Source organism: Siniperca chuatsi, linkage group LG5, assembly GCF_020085105.1.
Source record: "Siniperca chuatsi isolate FFG_IHB_CAS linkage group LG5, ASM2008510v1, whole genome shotgun sequence".
Classification (NCBI taxonomy): Eukaryota; Metazoa; Chordata; class Actinopteri; order Centrarchiformes; family Sinipercidae; genus Siniperca; species Siniperca chuatsi.
Genome location: NC_058046.1, coordinates 17,528,714 through 17,547,638, shown reverse-complemented (window position 1 = coordinate 17,547,638; position 18,925 = coordinate 17,528,714). Strand labels below are relative to the sequence as shown.

The 18,925-nt window shown below is 41.3% G+C and overlaps 2 protein-coding genes across 6 annotated transcripts in view; one reads left to right on the top strand and one right to left on the bottom strand.

The window, feature by feature from the left end:
- tent2 (terminal nucleotidyltransferase 2) lies at nt 1-6,188 on the bottom strand. 2 transcript variants are annotated; one of them, XM_044196752.1, is made up of 15 exons: nt 6,078-6,188; nt 5,659-5,821; nt 5,450-5,557; nt 5,055-5,304; nt 4,830-4,944; nt 4,664-4,752; nt 4,479-4,536; nt 4,077-4,143; nt 3,904-3,980; nt 3,596-3,724; nt 3,453-3,496; nt 3,008-3,144; nt 1,858-1,949; nt 1,651-1,730; nt 1-1,530 (listed from the first exon to the last, which is right to left on the bottom strand). In XM_044196752.1, the coding sequence occupies exons 2-15, from the start codon at nt 5,775-5,777 to the stop codon at nt 1,444-1,446; spliced, it is 1,452 nt and encodes a 483-aa protein (XP_044052687.1). In that variant the 5' UTR covers nt 5,778-5,821; nt 6,078-6,188; the 3' UTR covers nt 1-1,443. The 2 variants fall into 2 exon arrangements, with proteins under 2 accessions (XP_044052687.1, XP_044052688.1); XM_044196753.1 differs by having other exon boundaries at nt 5,948-6,088.
- homer1b (homer scaffold protein 1b) overlaps nt 5,604-18,925 on the top strand; it is a 25,777-nt gene continuing 12,455 nt past the window's right edge. The window contains exons 1-4 of one of the 4 annotated variants that reach the window (XM_044196756.1): nt 5,604-5,620; nt 8,492-8,891; nt 14,336-14,492; nt 16,755-16,886. In XM_044196756.1, the coding sequence (XP_044052691.1) occupies nt 8,872-8,891; nt 14,336-14,492; nt 16,755-16,886 (309 nt within the window). In that variant the 5' untranslated portion in view covers nt 5,604-5,620; nt 8,492-8,871. Of the gene's footprint in view, nt 5,621-8,202; nt 8,318-8,491; nt 8,892-13,943; nt 14,493-16,754; nt 16,887-18,925 lie in introns of those variants that run through there. The other 3 variants (XM_044196755.1, XM_044196757.1, XM_044196754.1) reach the window with 3 other exon arrangements.

Below are 18,925 nucleotides of genomic sequence, written 5' to 3'. Positions count from 1 at the left end.
TACATCTTCAGAGATTTAATTTTTTTAAAAATAAACATTAAAAGTCAGTAATGTACAAAAAGAGCAGAGGGAAAATTTAAACCAAAAAGAAAATAAAAAACAGAAAGTCACACTCAAGTGTAAACAAATAACTTATGTATCAAGTGAACCAAAAATGAGTGAACAACACATCAGTTTTTGTCCAAATAAATCAAGTAAATACAGAACTAAAATGACATCACTGTTGGGAAAATAATACAGACACATCAGGAGAAATGACAAAGGAGTGGGAATATCCGTCCTGCCCTCTAGTGATCATCTCGGAGTAACATAAATTATAACACTAACCACAACATCACTTTACAGCTTTGAAACTTAAGGTGGGATATGCGATTCTGGAGAAATCTAATTCCACGACAAATACCATGATATAGAGCGAACAACACAGCAAGTAATATAACTAATGTTAGCTAAGTTGTGGGTTAGCAACAGTTGCTGCTGCAAAACTAACATGCAGAGAGGACAAGATGGTTTCCCAGAGCCAGCAAACCAGCTCCAGACAGTGATACTCACAACTCTCCTGCTACTATAGCAAACATCACAACAACAGCATATCTTGGCAAACTAGAAAGTAAGCTGAATGCCCGTTGGCAAGTAATTTAACATGACCTGACACACAAATCATGACTAACAATGTTGTGTGGCTCGGTCCGAGACACCTTTTTTGTTTTCCATTTACAGAGCCAGGGCTGTGTACATCATGAGGAGATTTTCACTGTTTGACAAAATGACGTGTATTGGATTAGAATCGCATACAACACCTTTAAAGATGGTGATGATGAAAAAAAGAGAGTGCCCTTAATGCAGCTGTATAAAAGGGTGTCTAAACCCGTAATAGCCTCACTACTGACCTAGAAAAATAGAAATAAGGCTTTTAGGTTACAAGTTGGTCCAGACGGGCTAAAGACAATATACTGTATATACTGTACATATATGTGGCAGAAACAAATTAAATTGTATATATATAATAAATAAAACTGAGATTAGAACTTGGTTGAGTCAAACCTAAACGCTGCTGCTTCCATTTAAGCTAGCTTGAGATATGAGCAGGTTGCAGGTATTATTTTGTCTTTTCATACTTTGTCAGTATGTATGTCACTATATGCACTGGAAAAGAGGGCCGTGTAGCAGCAATAACCATCTCTACTAACACTGACCATTATTATCCTGCTTCAACGCAGTGTCTCTCTATCACCAGTTTAACTGACAGAATTTTAATTTCAGAGCCCTCTGGTGTCACTAAACAAATATTGTATTTTTATTATCAGTTACAATAATTTGGCTAAGTCTGCAAAGCATTTTAAAGTGAGCGCAGTATTTTCCCAAAGGTCTCTCTTCATTTCTGGGGACAGGCCTGTCTTGAGGTAGAAGACTCCCGTCAGCTTGTCTAATTAGAGGAATCCCTTATCTCCTGGATGACTCCTTGTTAATGATGGCTCTGACTGGGAGGATCGAGTTCAGGTCCTTCCTCTGTTGTAGTATCCGATGTGACTGCGCAAACATAGAGAGATGAAAAGCAGGAGAATTACGAATAACTCATGGCTGGCCCACATCAGCTTGGAGGAAGAAAGAAAATATGAAGAGAATACAGTTATCACGACAGGCATGTACCTCCACAAACTGAGCTTTGATGGCATCAAACTTGATCTTCTCATGGACTGCCCTGGCGACGTTATTTCTTTCAAATGGCTCTGAAACACAACGAATTGCTGCCACTCACTAAATATGTAGCAATATGGGGGACATTTCTAACATTGGTGCACCAGTTATTGTTAAGTGGTGGTGGCAGCAACATGTCATGTCCACTGAAATGTTTACCTTCCACACATATGTATTTGTTTCTCCACACTTGAGAATTGTTCTTGGGCAAAGCTGTGGCCTCTCGAACAGAGATAACCTGCTTATCCCACCTGCAAGACACAGAAAAAACAAAAGGAAGGGAATTAATTAGTGCTTATTAGACTAAAAATAAACACAATGACCAAGGTCCTCAAGGGCCGCAGCAGTGGCTTTGCAGATTTTAGCTAATCAACTGCCAACAAACAAAGGGGAAGTTTTTCAGATAGATTCTGTACCTTCCAGGCATCAGTTGGTTTTAGTTTAATTTAGTGCAGTATTAAAAGAGACAATTGAAATGTGAATATGAAACATTCTTATTTTTGTACTTGTAATATACAAGACTGTCATGTGATAATGTGGGAATCAACAACAGTTTTGCAAACTCATTCTTACTGCACAATTAAAAGGTTTCTGAGACTTAAAGTGGACATATTAACCTTCACACTATTGTCATTCAACTCTAAAGTCTGAAATGTTGGAGCTTCATTGAATACATCAAATTCAAGGTACAAAGAATATTTTTTGCAACAAAAAAAAAGAAGAATGTGACTAAATATTCACTGTGATAGATTTCAGTCTTTGCAAGTTCAATTTTATAGTTTACATGAATTGGTTGAAACACACAGCTGTCAAGAAGGTAGGAAAAATGTGCTCATCACTGTAAAAACTTTTGCTTTTGAAAAGGTCAGTAGTAATGTAAAGCCCATACAATTTGTACATCAAAGGCATTAAAATGTAAAATCACTCAACATGTGTAACCTGTTTGAGTGTTTGATACTGTAAAATGTTAAAATCTGTGCATGTTTGCTTGGTGAGTTTTAGTTCAACCTTGCAACTGTGGCATGGCAATGTAACACACATACTGCAAACACAGGGATCATGGTATGTCATGTTAATGCTGTATAAGGCCAAAAGGTCCCACCTGCTCCTGCCCTTCACCCAGAAACATGAAACCAGAGAAGAGGATGCAGGATAGAGGGAGGAGAGGAGAGACAGGGGACTGGAGAGGGAGAGGAAGTTGGCCAGAGGAGCAGGAGATGAGGAATGGGAGCAGGAAAATGAGCAGGCAAAAGAACCATTGGTGCACCTTAAACACTAGACTCTGTAATGTGATGTCCTTGGGAGGTACCTGAAGTCTGTGGCATAGTATTTGAGAAAGCCCAGAAGCAGCTCTCCCAGAGAGGACTGGTTTCTTGAAATGTAGGGGGGGACGTGTTTGGGTCCCTCTGGAACCATGTCAATGTCCATGAAGGGATCAAAACACTCCTGAAAATCAAAGCACAGGACACAAAGACTTCAAACACCTTTTAATCATATAATAGATTCTTTCTCCATGATAGATTAAGCAAAGTTAAAGTTATGCAGAAAATGTCTTTTGCAAAAAGAGACTGAGGATATGAATGGAAAGAAGTGTCTGCAAGGCATTTATTTTTTGTATGTCCTATCATTTGCATACTATTCATACTATTTGACTTTCTATTTGAAGTTTCCAGTGGCACTTGTAATTAACCTGGATGAGAAGGGGGAAAAAAAAGCTAAACTGATAGTGGTTGCAAAACAATTGAGACACTTACTGGGTAGTCCCTCTGTAGAGAGGGAAGGACAGGATCATTAAGAGCTGCAAAAAAACAACACATATAAGATAAGATTAAAAAATACTTTAAAAATACAAATGGGAATGATAAAAGATTTTGTCTGCGTGTGTGATTGTACTGACTCTGGAGGTAGTGCAGCACCATCAGCACTAGTGTGTAGCTGCTTAACGTTCCTTTGCTGGCATCATTGATTTGATTGTGCCGTGCCCATTTCTTAACAACAAGGATCATGGGTCGTATCCTGAGATCAGCTGAGAGACCACACAAACACAGCGAGTCAAAACAAGAAACTTTTTCGTCTTCCTTTACAATAACAAATGCACTGCTTGCGGCTGGACAGCTCTCACAGTAAGAGCTGACTTAAAATTAGACAGAGGAATTTTGAAAGGTTACTGCCATAAAATGTTTTATTATTGACAGTCTCACCCACCATAGGCATAACTCCTCAGAAGGAATGTGTTTCTGATGCCCACTGTGTTGTTGATATTCAGATCAAACTCCAGATCACTAAAGTGGGTAGGAATAGTAAAAGGGTCATATTAACACTTCTTTCTGACTTAATAATGCTGTAAAAACAGGCTTCAACAACTGTTTTGCTCCTACCTGCCTTTCTCTCTGAACCTGAGGATCGGCACTTTGGCTCTGATCAGCTGAGTCCTTTCTACATATGCTATGAATCACAACAAACATCATGAGATTTGTGGTAGTTTTAGTTTCCTTTTCTGTAAACCAGAAACTCTTTTTCCACTGGGTAAATAGCTCCACCCGGTGGAGTCTGTGGAGAATATGAAATCTCTGGGGGGAAAAAATCCCACTCCAAGAATCTACTATTGATCCCAGTATTTTTATTTTGTTTAGTTAAAACTTGTTGGTTATATGCGGCAAAGCTAAGTAAGAAGTAAGTAAGCTAGAAAGTAGTAAGTTAAGTTTTTCCAACCATGTTAAGAAGACAATATATTATTCTAAATGCTTTAATATTCAAAAAAGTGGTTTATTATTACTCACACAGTGATCTGAACAACTTTTGGAGGACAGAGAGCACTTGAATAGGATCGTGTCTTTTCTGAAACAGAAAACAGAAAAACATGCAGGTGTTTAAGAGGAAGTGGTTTTATATATATGATTGTGTACACACACACACACACACACACACTTTGGATGACTCAAAACGCAGAGTCAGAGATACTCACATTTCCCTTGAGGACCAGACACAGATCAGCATCACTGCTCCGGCAGCCCAACCCATTCATAGAAGATCCAGTCAAGTAAAGTCGTGCCACTGTGAGAAACACACTTAGTGAATAAGGATCACAACAGGAAGTCAGAGCAGAGCATGACTGTGTATTTCATAAACACCTGCATAGACATGCTGTATGTCTTGCTGCAGCCGAGTTCGGCACGTCTCCTTCCGTGCCAAATCGGAAGATTGCTGCTGGCACGCCTCAAACAGCTCCACCATCTGACCACTCAACTGAGGGCACAAACACATGAGCACTGATTAAACCAACCATACCTGCATGCACACATAGTCAGACTTGATGTATATCAACTGCAGGTTAAGGCCATCTGTATATATAGTACCTTGTCCTTAGCGTAGGCCTGCAGGCTGTTGGAGCTTTCTGGGACAGCAGGCACCTGAGGGTGGGGATGGGAGCGTGGGCTGGGATAAGCGCGATCAAAATCAGCGAAGGATGATCTTGATGACCCTGCCACCCCACGGTCACGACGAGGAGGTGGTGGCCGAATTAATGCGGAGCTGATTACTGGGTGGGAAGAAGAATCAAGGCGTTGCCGCTTCACAACATGGGGGCTGTATTCATCAATCTGCCTCCTGGAAGCAACATAATGATAAGGAAACACGTGACAAGATATGTTAAAGTTGTGTTCATAATGTATGTTCATAAAATAGAGGTGAGTTTAAAGATTTTGAAGAATGAGAACGAGATTATTCAGTCATAAATGGTAAAATGACATACTTGCGCCCATTGGTCATAGTTGGTGTGCGAGGAGGAGGGACTGGACAGGTGGATGGTGTGGGCTTCCATTCATATGTAGGCAACCTCTCAAGCCCAGGAACATAGAAGCTACCAAGCAGACGTGCACATATTACTGTACAGGACATAAAAGCGCCCAACAAGCAACCATTTGTAAGTTTTAGTGCAGTGTGTTTCTTCGCCAGGCTCACCTGTTGACACCAGCCAGGCTTTGGTGGTTGTAATCGTAGTACCGGGGCACAGGGGCTGGTGGGTACAGGGCCTTACTGTAGGCTGACCGCCCCCTCGGTGCAGCACTGCGGGGGAACATGCTGCGGTTCTTCACAGAGCTCCAGCATCAACTCCGCTGATTTCCTGAAAGAAAAACAACAGAGCGACAATACAGCTGGTAGTGTCAGGAATTAAAGACGAACCGTGGTTGAACTCATCACCCAACAGTAATCGTAATGCCACGAAGTTATTGAGGAAACCGAAACTTACTAGTGATCGAGCAGCGAGCTAAGTAACAGTAACGTTAGCTCAGACCTCGTTAGACCTCAGACCACACAATTAAATCTGTTTCTCTGTAGATTCGTGACTGAACTCTTACCAAACACTTACAAACACTTACCAAATTGCATGTCACATGTAAACAAAACTGAAGGTGCTAGTTTCCTGAGTACATACTTCCGCTTTGATTCCATGACGTAATGGAACTCGATTTAAAGGGGACGTGGCCATGCTATTTTAAAAAAAGCTAATACATCAAGACTTGAACTGATGATATCTGTGACTGTCTGTGCATGTTCTTTAACATTTTGTTTGAGATACTGTACATCCAAATGAGTTTAATTTGAATGTCGAGCTTACCAGTAAAGTGTACATGGCTGTGGCCATGTTTGTCCATTATCCACTGTCTGTGGAGTAGCTTCAAGATTTATCTTTAGAAGACATCTTCACTACAGTCTGTCTCAACTGTTTTGTTGAGACTGAATTGTTCTAATCTACTAAACTGATAATTTCAATGTTGTAAATATAGCATTCATGTATTCTGTTTTAGGGTGGGTTTTCCCTTCAAAGTCCACTATGGTACATCAGTGATTAGATAAGAGTGATGAGAAAATAATAGGACTGACAGACGGTGTAGTCCCTCATTCGTCCAGGAGGTTTCAGTCGTGGTCATCTGGACACTGTTTTCAGAATCAAGACGTTTCGGCTCTCATCCAGAAGTCATTCTCAATTGTGAAAAAATGGGACGGGAACTAGAAATTTAAGCTACTCTGTGTTACATAAGCCCTGCCCTCAGGAAGGAGTCTACCTGAGTATCTGTTGATTAGCTAGTTTCACCTGAAACTGACCTAATTGTTTCCAAGATGGCCTAGTAATCAGTAATCAGGCCTATTGTTTTCTGGCTGCACCTACCTCATCACTGTTAAGTACCTGATTAGCATATGATTGGCGTGACCAAGGTGCTAATACACTGTGATAGACTTTGGGCAGATTGAATCTCAGACCACCATTTCTGTTCAAAGAGGGGTTCTCTTTTTTCACAAAAATGGCTTCCTTGACACCCCGTTCAAACCAACTCTTCTCTCTACTTAGAATCTTCACCTCGCTGTCTTCAAATGTGTGGTTTGTAGCTTTTAGATGCAAATGCACGGCGCTCTGCAATCCTGAGTTACAATTGAGAATGACTTCTGGATTGGAGTGTCCAGATGACTACGACTGAAACCTTTTCTACAATAGGACTGACAGTCATTACTATTACAAGCACTAAATCAACAGACACAATTAACATGACTGTTACGGTTGTATCTGTGAGTTATGTGACCCACTGTGACCCACCAGTCCATCATAATTTCATTAATTTGTTATGGAGTAACTCCAGATAGGCTGCCTGAGCTCCTAGATCATATATGAGTCTCCAGATTCCCTAGTATATAGCCTTGGGTTATTCTAGATATGACTGGCTTAAGCCATGATGTATCAACATTTTTAAATTGAGTGGTGCCCTCTTTAAAAGAGTTATTCCCTCACAACCAATTAGATATTAAAAAACAAAATTTCATAAAACAGCTCACAGAGACCTGTACAAGAGAATATGAAGAATACAAAAGAATCAGATAAGAAAGGACGACATGTAGGCCTACAATTATTACAAATATTCTTAAGGATGCATAAGTCAGTAATGTTAAAGCAAAATGCAGATTACATCAGATTTGTCCTATATTTTCAGGCTGCCAAAGACAATTGATTTATTGACAGACAATAGCCCAAATAACTCATGGAGCATGAACTGGGTTATTTATTGGGTTGATATTACTAAACTGTGTTATTAAAGACAGCAGTGACCTGTTCACTGGACTTAATAATACAATAATAATGCTGCTATATTCAGAAAACCTAGTGAGGGAAATTCCATATTACAGCCTTGGAATAACATCTTTGAGCATTTGGTGAGTAGGCCACTTACCAATAAACTTCTTATAAGACAACAAAGCATCAAATGGCATCAGTCCCTTGAGCACCGAGTGACGTCACTGCGGAGGACGGTGTCGTGACGTAGGCAGTTCAATACTGACTGAGTGATTTGAGTGGGAGGGAAGCGGATGCATCAGCCAGATGTGGACCGGTTTAGGGGACTGGGTGCACATAAGAGTCTGTGGATAGGATCAATAAAGCACACTAGAGCTACAACATAGAAACTGCAGGGTATTTTAATCCATGCAAATGACGCATTGATGCATGCATTTGTCACGTGAATCAGTAAAAAAGGCATAAATTGATGTTGCAGAAGCACAAGAGATGCTGTAGGGTTGGTCCTAGAGCCACATCAGAAATCGGCTTTATTATAGACATGCACTGGTAATGGTGAGTGTGTGGAATAGCTGTGAAATAGCTGTAGTCTGGGCGAGAGAGTCGGGGTGTAGCCTGTGAGCCTATGGTAATGAGAGAGAGAGAGAGAGAGAGAGAGAGAGAGAGAAAGAGAGACGCGGGTGGACAGTGTGCGTTATCTACTGGCTAAATGAGGGTTGTCTTTCCCAGTTCAGGCAACAGGACTTCTCCACCCTTCCAGCGAGGATCTGTAATTTACACGACAACAGCAGGGCGCCTGTCGGATCTCCATTGGACTCAGCGCTGCATCTCCCACAGCGCTTCTACTGCCGCTGCTGCTCCATCACCAAACCCTCAGCGTCAAAGGAGGAGAACAAGATCTGATTTCCGTGCCATGTGCAGAGCGACATGTATGTGTAATTTCATGCGGTGAAAGCGGTGGGGAATGGAGCAGTTGTCATCAAATTCCCGCAGACGTACTGACAGTGATACACTAAAGGCTGTCGTGTAGAGAGAAGACCTTCATACGCAGCAGTCAATCCAAGAGATTCGTTTTTATTGCCAGCGAAAAGGATCAGGTGTCGCCTTCCATGTCAACTATAACAATGGGGTAAGTGTGAATATTATCCCACAGGCTGACTGAGTCTTCTTTTCCTCCTTTCTGTATTCATATCAACTGCGGCTGCCTCACAGGGTATGAACTTCCCTGTCATGGAAATCACACCAAGCTTAACACAATAATGACCCGGGTGTATGTGTAAAAATGTATCTATCTGTATTACATGACGTCCAATAAACCTGATGGTGGATGGTTCAGGTAGGCTGTCTGACATGTGCGGTTGAGTGGTGATCTTCTGGCGGCCTTGATGTGCTGCACACTTAAACAACAAATTCTGAGACATATAATGAAGCATCTTAATCCTCTTAACCCTCTGAATATGCTCTGTTTGGTAAAACAGAAATACAGGTTAGGCCCAACATGCTGACACACAAATGCTGGTGCAGAAGTTGCCCCATCATCAAACTTTTGGGATCAAAATAGTGGGTTAATATGCAGTGATTCCTCAAGTGGGACTATCAGTAGGTTTTGGATGTTCTCACCAAAATGAGGCAAAGCTTAAATTCCCTATTATTGGACTAGAACAATGAGAGAGTGAGCAAAGCTGCTGGTTTTTCAAAGTCTCTGTGTTCCAATGTTTACTCTCCACCTACATTACAGACAGTTATGTAATTCTGAAAGAAGGCATGTGTAACAACAGCATTTCTTCTCAAATATTCTCAAACAGAGATCTGTGGTCTGATGTACTGTACATCCTGTTCCGGGTCCTGCTCTAGAGAAGGTTTGGGAACAGTAATGTCAGAAGCAGGGGAATGTCAGTAGCTTCAATGCTGCACAAGGCTCTAGTGACAGAAAGTGGCTTCCTGTCTCTGTGACAGCACAGTGACCGCTACCGTACAGATCCTCAACAGGCATCCATCAGTGAAATATCTGCCTAGTGCACAGCACTGCTCATTTGCATGTCCCCTAACCCTGAGCTTAGCGGCCCATTTCCCTCACCAAGCCTGCCGTCCATTAACAGCTGTCTCCCGCAGTTCATTGTGATTAATTGCGCAGCAGGAGGTTAACAATATGGCTCAGGCATGGTGCGATTTCAAGGCATCAGCCAAAACTCCTGCATTAACTATTTACAATACACTGGAGGCTTCCCAGACACCCACTCTGCCCTCCTACAGTGTGGGCAGCACATCATTCAGCGGTCTCACACTCAGCTTCAGCTCTCCACTGGGCTCTGCCATACTGGTGACTAAGTTACTGTTATGCAACTGACTCAGCTGATCCACAGTGGAATAAATTGTAAACTGTGTAGCGCTATGCTACATACAGTGTGTGTATTAAAGTCTGAATATGTGCAGGTGCAGATGAGATGAAAGCGTACATCTCAGCTCTGTTGCCTGGCTGCCTGTCTAGCAGTAATGGCACAGACAGATAGAGTCATATTTCACTTCCGGCCTCGTGGCTGAATACCAAGCCACTTACAGCTCTAATGGTAATGGCACAGAGGAGAACATTAGTGTTGGATGAGAACTGGAGATGCCTATCAACACTCTCCCTGGTGCGCTCTCACTTCCTTCGGCAAATACAATCAATGCACAGATGGACTTTCTCTCCCTGTCTTTGTCTTTGCTCGTTTGTGTGGGTGTGATAGAGTGTGTGTTTACAGGCACATCTCAGGTCATCCAAGCCACTCCCAGTAGATAGAGCAACAGGGAGCTCTCTCATTAATGACCTCTCTCTACTTTAAATAAGATCTACTTGCCTTCAAACTCTACTCTGTTGAATTAATGAAAAACTCTGGAAACAAGGACAATGTCTAGAGAGAGGTGGGGTGGAGGTGGAGGTGGCAAGGGGAAGTGAGATATCCTGAGATGGACCGTTTCTTTGTGCTTCTCTTTCACTGTCAGTGTTTGCAGAAAGAGGGACAGCTGCACAGTTAAAGGGGACACACTGAAGTAGAAAATAAAATGCAGCCTTTTGTGGTATAAAATGAGGTGTGTGTGTGTGTTAAACTGTTTGGTTACACACTGTGACTCAAAGACGGAGTGTTCACATCTGTGCATCAAACCCCTAAAGCACAAGATGCACTATAGGCAACACCTGTTGCCACTCCTGGAGCTGCAGCTGTGTATGTGTGTGTGTGTGTTCATGTGAAATGCCCTGTAGGCATTGTTACAGTGTTGTTCATCGATCAATACCTATGTTAACATGTGTAGAGTTGAGGTGTGTGCCATAGGTTCACCCTGATTACAACAGTGGTAACTAGTCATGCAGGAAGTTTTTGTTTAATATTTTATTTTACACCTTTTATACGATTCCACAAACATCACTGTCAACAGTTTTCATGGGGACTCTTTCTTTGGTAAAAAAATAGTTCCAATGAAAACTGTGCACAGTGAGGGCTGTGGATTATCAAATCTAAGGGGGACATTGTTTCTGGCAAGAGATGTTACTGTTGAAATTTTTTAGATAAAGTAAGTGAGAAAATATCTTTTTTGTAATTTGTATGTACTGACCCTTTTAATTCACAACACACCTCAGAGCAGCCACTCTGTCTCTATATCAGTCCACCCGTAGTGGCACTCTTCTGTTTCCCAAAATGTACCACTACTGAGTTAAAGAAATTACTGAAGGCGGCATCTCCATTTTAAAGGTTTGCTGTGAAAAATGAAACATTTCAAAATCTATTCCTTATCATAGCTGTCAAAAAACTGTCTTGCTCCACAGACAAATTAACTCCAAATAGGAGCTATTGGTTATGATGTCAACAGCAATATTTTTCAACCAACATTAACATTAGCAACAACAATAATTCAATACTCAGTTTTCCAGAACACATAATTTCACATAATAGTAAAAAATGTTATATATTATATTATACTATAACACAACATACTGTATATCTGCGTATTGCTTTTCTTGGTTTGGCTCTTACACCATCTATGCATCCATCATCATCGTCCTCCCACGGAAGTCAGCAAAAGTGTCTCAGGCACACAAGCTACTCGTGTAGCCGTTTGACACTTTGCCATGCATTCCCCTTAAAAAATCTCATTGAAAGTTCAGATTTGGGCAGCACACAGTCATAGTTCACATAATTGTTTATACCGCACTGTGTAGCAGTTTAGAGCTTCCCACTCCCTTCATCTTCTTCTCAGTGCTCTATCCTCACCTACATTCATCACCTCCTCCACGTTCTACTCATCCCTCCCTTCTTCTCACTTCATCACGCTCCCTCTCTCATTCTGCCTGCCTTCTCTCTCTGTTTTAACGTTCACATTCCATCACCTGCCCCTGTGTCACGCAGTACACTCTGCATGCTAACCACCTCTTCCTCCTCCTCTTCTGTGTTTTTCCTTCCTCCTCCACACTTTCTCCTTTACCACTCATTCCCATTCCCACTGAAATTACCCCCTCGTATACCCTGTTACTTTTTTCCTCTCCATTCTCCTCTTTTCTATTTTCCCTGACCTTATAGTGGGGTGGGCAACTTTTGTTTTCACATTCATAATCTTTTATGCACTTCTTTCAAGCACTGATGGAAGATAGACAGCATCTTAAGGCTTTCCCGGCTGCTTTTGTTGTGTCCCTGTTGCTAAATCTGTGTAGCTGCCATGCAGCCTACATGCTACTGTCGGAGTTCATCGCTAGAGTGCAAGAGGATCAACGTGTGCTGAATTAACCTCCATGCAATCCCATAACTGGTAACTCTGTCAGGCTATTGACTCAGACCAGAATCACTGTAGAAAAGACTGTATGATGTATGATGGATCTGATGCCTTTCGTGTTATGGATATGCCTGCTTTTGAGGAAGGAAAATGTATATAGAAATTATTGTTATGTATATTTTGTAAGAAAGCAGCATTCAACTTAAATCACAATCCATCATTTATCATGCTGTCTTTTAAAAGTTTGGTTGTAGGAGTAGGTATTGCTTTTTTTGACAACTGGTGGGTGTCATTTTGGAACTAAATTCTTTGGCAAAGGCATTCATGTAAAAACCAAAGCACAAGAATGTTTCTGTGTTTGGTACAAACACAATCAAGCAGCAAGAAGCGCAAAATTTGCCACAGCTCCATCAAATTATGCAATGAAAAACGATGCCAGTTGCCAAGCGGCTATTGCACAGATCATACGGACAGGCCGTGGTTGTGTGATGTGTGCTGGGAGAGAGTTGAAATGACTCACAGTTCCGCCACTTACACTGCTGTCGATGATTATGATAATTTGCGCACAGCACTCCACAAGCAGCTTTGTGGAGCGACATTAATCATGCCAGATTCACTCTCTGACTTCCTATACTCTCCCCATTCCCCATCTTTCTCTTTCTCTTCCTGTCTAACTTCCCTCTCTCTCACTGTCTCCATGTTTTTCTTTCTTTCCCAGTCTTGGCTAATCACCCACAGGAGGGGTGCTGCTGCTGAATTTTAATATTCATTTATACAGCAAGCCTTTGATGTCCCCCATCACCCCCTCAGTGCACTGTAAGCACTTCTCTATCTCCTGCTCTGCCAGTACTGCCAGCCCAGAATATCTCCCTCTGCACCCTGCGCTTTGAGTGTGTGTGTGTACTGACTGTAGATATTACCCAAGAAGCCCCAACAATGCAGGAATATATGAGGGCATCATAAGCGCAAACCGAGGAGGGAGGGATAAATGGACAAAGTGTGAAGGTGGCGCCTGAGTGACAGGTGAATGGATGGTCAAAAAACAAAGACAACTCTTATATAATCCCCAACATTTATAGTGGTGAATCGTGAGTCTGGTTTGAGTGTCACACAGAGGTCAATAAGGAATTAAGTCATCTAAAATCGAGCCCATCATGGAGTTTTGATCATCTCCTGATCTAAGCTACACAGGCATAAATCCACATATACACTCACACATAAATACAGATTTATAATTCCATCACGTCTGTGTCATAGTGTTTACATGTTTATATATGCACATGCATTATATGTGACTGTGTGGAAACTGCAGCTCTGTGGGGTGTGTCTTTGGTAGTTAACCATGGCCTACTGTCTATATTTAGCCTTAAACTGTCTCCTCTCCCCCCTGTGCTCCCCTGTGTGACCCTCGCTCAGTGCTGCAGGCATTCCCATATCAGAGCAGGGAGAGACGACGCTGCCTTACACAGAGAGAAAGCCAGAGAAAGTTTCTGTTGAGTAGCTGCATGCAGTTAGTGTGTTGCTTTACAAGTAGAGATAATGTATGAGAGGAAATTAGGTAGATTTAAGGTGTATGTGGGAACTCTGCTGTAGTTCGACGATTCAGTTAGCTTGTTATCCATGTATATGAGACAATGAGTAAATGTAGTAGTCCCTTGACAGCTTCTCTTTCTGTGGTTTAGCTATGGAGGATGGCGAGTTAGTAATTCGGTTGCCAGGGCGATCTGACTCCCCCGTGGGCAACAGGAGTTTCGGTGCTGGCGGTGGGTTTGGTGAGACGTTGGTGTTGCGGCACAAAGAGGTTCACAACTTCTTCTTCGTCCCCTTTAGGGAGCAGCCCATCTACAGCACACGGGCCCACGTCTTCCAGATTGACCCCAACACTAAGAAGAACTGGCTGCCCACCAGCAAGCATGCCGTCACCGTCTCCTACTTCTACGACAGCACGCGCAATGTCTACCGCATCATCAGCCTGGATGGCACCAAGGTGAACAGCTGATTCTGATTGTTACTGTACACCTTTCACACTCTGTCGCACACAAAACACAGATTTCATTATACCTCTACTACTGCATCCATTGTGTTATTATTAATTTCTGCCAACTGACATGGTTTTATTAAGATGTCAAACAGCCTTCCAGGAGAATTTGGTGGCACTGTGATCTACTGAGTGTTAATGGTGTTAATAAGCTCTTCACTGGAATCTAATGTGCAAACACATCTTAAAAGAGCTCAGAGTTGCAGCCTTTCCCAAGACTGACAGCTCACGTTTCATTGTGTGTATGCATGCAACTACTGTATTTGTGTCTGTGTGTGTCTGTCTGCACTTCAGAGTCTACACTTTATGTCTCAGGATATTCTTGTTAGAGAGGGATATATTTGCTGGACATGGTGTGATTGAGGCAGAGCTCGGCATGATTAAAGGCAGAGGAGAGTTCTTTATAGGGACGGACCAGTCACACACTGCCAGTTATGGAGAGAGGAGGGGTGAAGTTAAATGAGAGAAACAGATGACAGAGTGAGAAGAATGTGTGGTAGGAGAAATAACTAGAGCGGCAAAGACAGAAAAGTGTGAAGCCAGGTTAACAAGAAGGTCGGAAAAATGTGAATGACTGGAAGCAAAGCAAGATCACAGAGTTTGCGTTCAGTGATCACCACGTGTGCCTGAACCATTTCTGATGATCAATTTAGCAACCATCTCATATCATACAGAGCTCGATAGATATTTGATCACTAAATTCAACTGTTGTGTAACACAGACACTCATTGACTGCTACCCGTCCCCAACTCATCATTATGTATTGATGCCAACCAGAATGTCAACCATTACACAACACTGCTAATTGATCAGCCATTAATTTGTTCTCCATTTGTGTTATTTAACAAGTTGAGTTAAATGAGATTTAGAGGTAGCCTTCTATTTTGGCTCTTTTAAATTAAAGGATAACGCTGTAGATGTTCTATATATTTCTTACTGCCAACAAAAAAGACAAAAACCAACAATGTGTTAGTCCGTCTCTCAATACTTTCTGACTTGCACAACCCTGTCTGCATTAAACCGAGGCCCATTGGTTCCTACTGAATATGTAAATCTTTAAAAAGCAGTCATGAATATATACTTTCATTTTTACTACGATGTATACTATGTAGTGTATAGTTTATACAATGAACTGTATGAAATGAAGTGTGGCTCCCTGATGTGTTTTTGGACAACAATATAGATCTATGACACAGGGGAATAAACTATACTTTGGATACACAGACAACAAACTTGTTAGAAGGATCAATACATTGTTGGTTTTGTTCTTTTCATGGGTTTTGTTGAAAATAAGGAAAATAACAAATATTGCCAGACTTCACCATGGCCATCACCTCATTTTCTAGTTTCTCCCCATCAGATATTTCTATCTGCCACCCTGCCTCTCTGCCATCACTCTAAGTGTGTGCGTACATGTACATGTACATGCTCATGTTTTTGTATTGCTCTTCGTGTCTTACTGATGGTAGACCATTGACTCCGTGGCTGAAGGCTTTCAAAGTCAAACTCAGCAGCTCTCTGTTAGCTTTCCAAGCATGGATTTTATTGTGTTGTTGGGTGTGAGCCTGCGCTGCTGTAGACTGGAAGCTGTATACCGTTCTCTCAGGCGGCCCCTGACTCTCACACGTACATACAAACACATACACAAACAGTACTATTTGTTCAGATGAAGTATAGGGCTGCAACTATATGATTATTTTCATTATCAATTAATCTGTCGATTATTTTTTGGGATTAATTGATTAGTCATTTAGTCTATAAAGTGTCAGAAAACTGTGAAAAATGTTCATCACAATTACACAGAAGCCCCAGATGATGTATTAAAAGACATTGTTTTGTGCAACCAACAGCTAAGAAGCCAAAATATTCAGTTTACAATTATACAAAACAGAGAAAAGTGGAAAATCATTTGAGAAGCTGGAAGGAAAGAATGTTTGAGATATTTGCTTGATAAATATCTGAAATGAAATAGAGATGTTCCACGTACAAACAATATAATGTTTCATTGATGTTTTCATCTGTAGTCTGATTTGTGGTGTGAAAATCTTCATTCAGACATACAGAAAGCACATACTTGGGTTTAAAATCTCCTTGCCTCTTCATCTGACCCTCTCTCTCTTGTACACACACACACGCACACACACACACTAAACACACTGCAGTGATAAAGTTAATTTAATATGTATTAAGTAGGTTGTCTCTCTCCTGCAGGCCATAATCAACAGCACCATCAGTCCCAATATGACGTTCACAAAGACCTCACAGAAGTTTGGCCAATGGGCGGACAGTAGAGCTAACACTGTTTATGGCCTGGGATTCTCCACTGAGCATCATCTAGCCAAGGTACCACCCCCAACCAGCCACGCACCCACCCACCCACACACACACACACATTCACAAACCACATCTACTATAAACCTTTTAGCATCAATCACAGGGTGGCTTCTCTTTTCTTCTTCTCCCCCAGTCCCTGAGAGAGGATGGCATTTCGACTCTGTTTTTACTCTAGGTGCTATAGCTTCTCTCAAGTGTAGAATCTGCCCTAATGAGGCTTTTTTTCTGTCTGTGTCTGTGTGTTTATGAAAGTTATGTATATGTGTGTGTTCACTTGTGTATGTGTGTGTGTGTGTGTGTGTGTGTGTGTGTGTGTATGTGAGTAGGTGGTGGTTTCTCTCCTCTGCAGTATGATTAAGCTCTGTCGTGAACTGGGGAGTTTCACAGCTCCCCACTGTCAGAACAACACGCTCACACACACACACATTACAACCAAACTCAGCAGTTTAGCCACGTCCGCTGTGTCAGGAAGGCAAGGATAAAGAGACAATAACAATACCTGATATTAAAGACATTTCCTGTTTCATATCATATACTTGACATTAATAACATGTGGTCTTGTGACCTGAAGGTTGTACGGTCAGGTGCTCTCTCCTCCCACAACAACTATTTTTTAATATCTTAAACTCCCCTTTTCCAATCATATTCCCCTTTGTACACTTATGTTTCACAAGTGTACAATTCTGAAAAAAGATCCAGCAGCACAAAGATGAACCCAGTGGTGGGTGCTTCAGATTTTTAAAGGGGCACTCTACCAATTTTACATACTGTTTACAACGGTTTAGTTTAGTTTATTTGTCTTGAGAAGTACTATATAACCTGTGAAAACAGTAGTGTGGTTCTAAAGTCTGAGAAAGTAACCCAGACGATGTTACCAGAGTTGTCTCAGTTTTGGCTTGGTTTTTGAGACACGAGTCAAATAGGAGACAAAAGGTTTGCAAGAAGTAAAGGTGGCGTACACTTCGTCACCAACTGATCCCTGCTTAGTGGCCAGGTGCAAATTTGTTTAAATCTGTGACTGTAAGGCAGACAGTTACTATAGAACAGTATGTACACTCAGGTGTCTTTTCCCAGGTAAATAAATAAGTAACCAATAATGCATAATAATAGACTTTCCTCTTAGTATCCACCAAGTACAATATTTTCCTATCCATGAGTGTGACGATTGCAGATTGTCACTGAATATATAGTTTGTTCTCAGGTCTCTCTTGCAAAACATATCTCAATGAGACTTTGTAAATAAATAAAGCTTAATTATATATATTATATATTATGTATTTAAAGTTCAGACCATTACCAAGCTTACATCACGTAATCATTTGGTTTAACTGATTTACAGTGTCTGAGGTATATCAATAGGCAGCTTTAACAGACACCTACCAGCCAATTCATAATAATAATAATAATGATGATGATGATGATAATAATAATAATAATAATAATAATAATAATAATAATAATAACAACAATAATAATTTGTATAACACCTTTCATTCGAGAAATGCAGCTCAAAGTGCTGTACAACAAAGAAAACACATGCACCTAGTGCTTCACATAAAAAATGAGAAGTATTTTCTGTGGTTTAAAGTTGAAATAATCCGATTCACTTCTCAGATAACTGCAGTGCCAACACTCCTGAAGCACTTACATTGTGAACTACTGCATTTAGATCACTGTACCAGAACTATAATATTGCACTGAAGTGAAATGATATTAAGTCAACTCCACTAATGGCAGACACAAGACCGGCTCCAGCAGAGTTGTCAATTTGATTTCCTCACCACTCAGGCCTCTGCAGTACTGTATATACTAAATTACTTTGTAACACTATGGGAGTAGTGTCGGTGATGAACCACACCCTAAAGGGACATTGGGGATATGTGCTTGTGTCTGTTTGCCAGGTTGTTTATATTTGCTCAGAGCCCCTCTGCTGAGCTCACCTTACTGCTTGATGCTTGCTAGATGTATCTTTGCTCTTGACTAAAATAACCCCCAGAGATCAACTTCAGCCACTGCCACTACTTCTGATTAAAGGCAAAAACTCAACA

Bases quoted from the DNA above. Each gene is read 5' to 3' on its own strand.
- tent2 (XM_044196752.1), bottom strand. From the start codon at position 5,777: ATGTTCCCCCGCAGTGCTGCACCGAGGGGGCGGTCAGCCTACAGTAAG. The intron at 4,945-5,054 runs GTACTATATATA...TTGTGCCCTCAG, and splicing joins AGGCCTACGCTAAGGACAAG to TTGAGTGGTCAGATGGTGGA. The intron at 3,725-3,903 runs GTGGGTGAGACT...GTGGTCTCTCAG, and splicing joins TCTGAGGAGTTATGCCTATG to CTGATCTCAGGATACGACCC.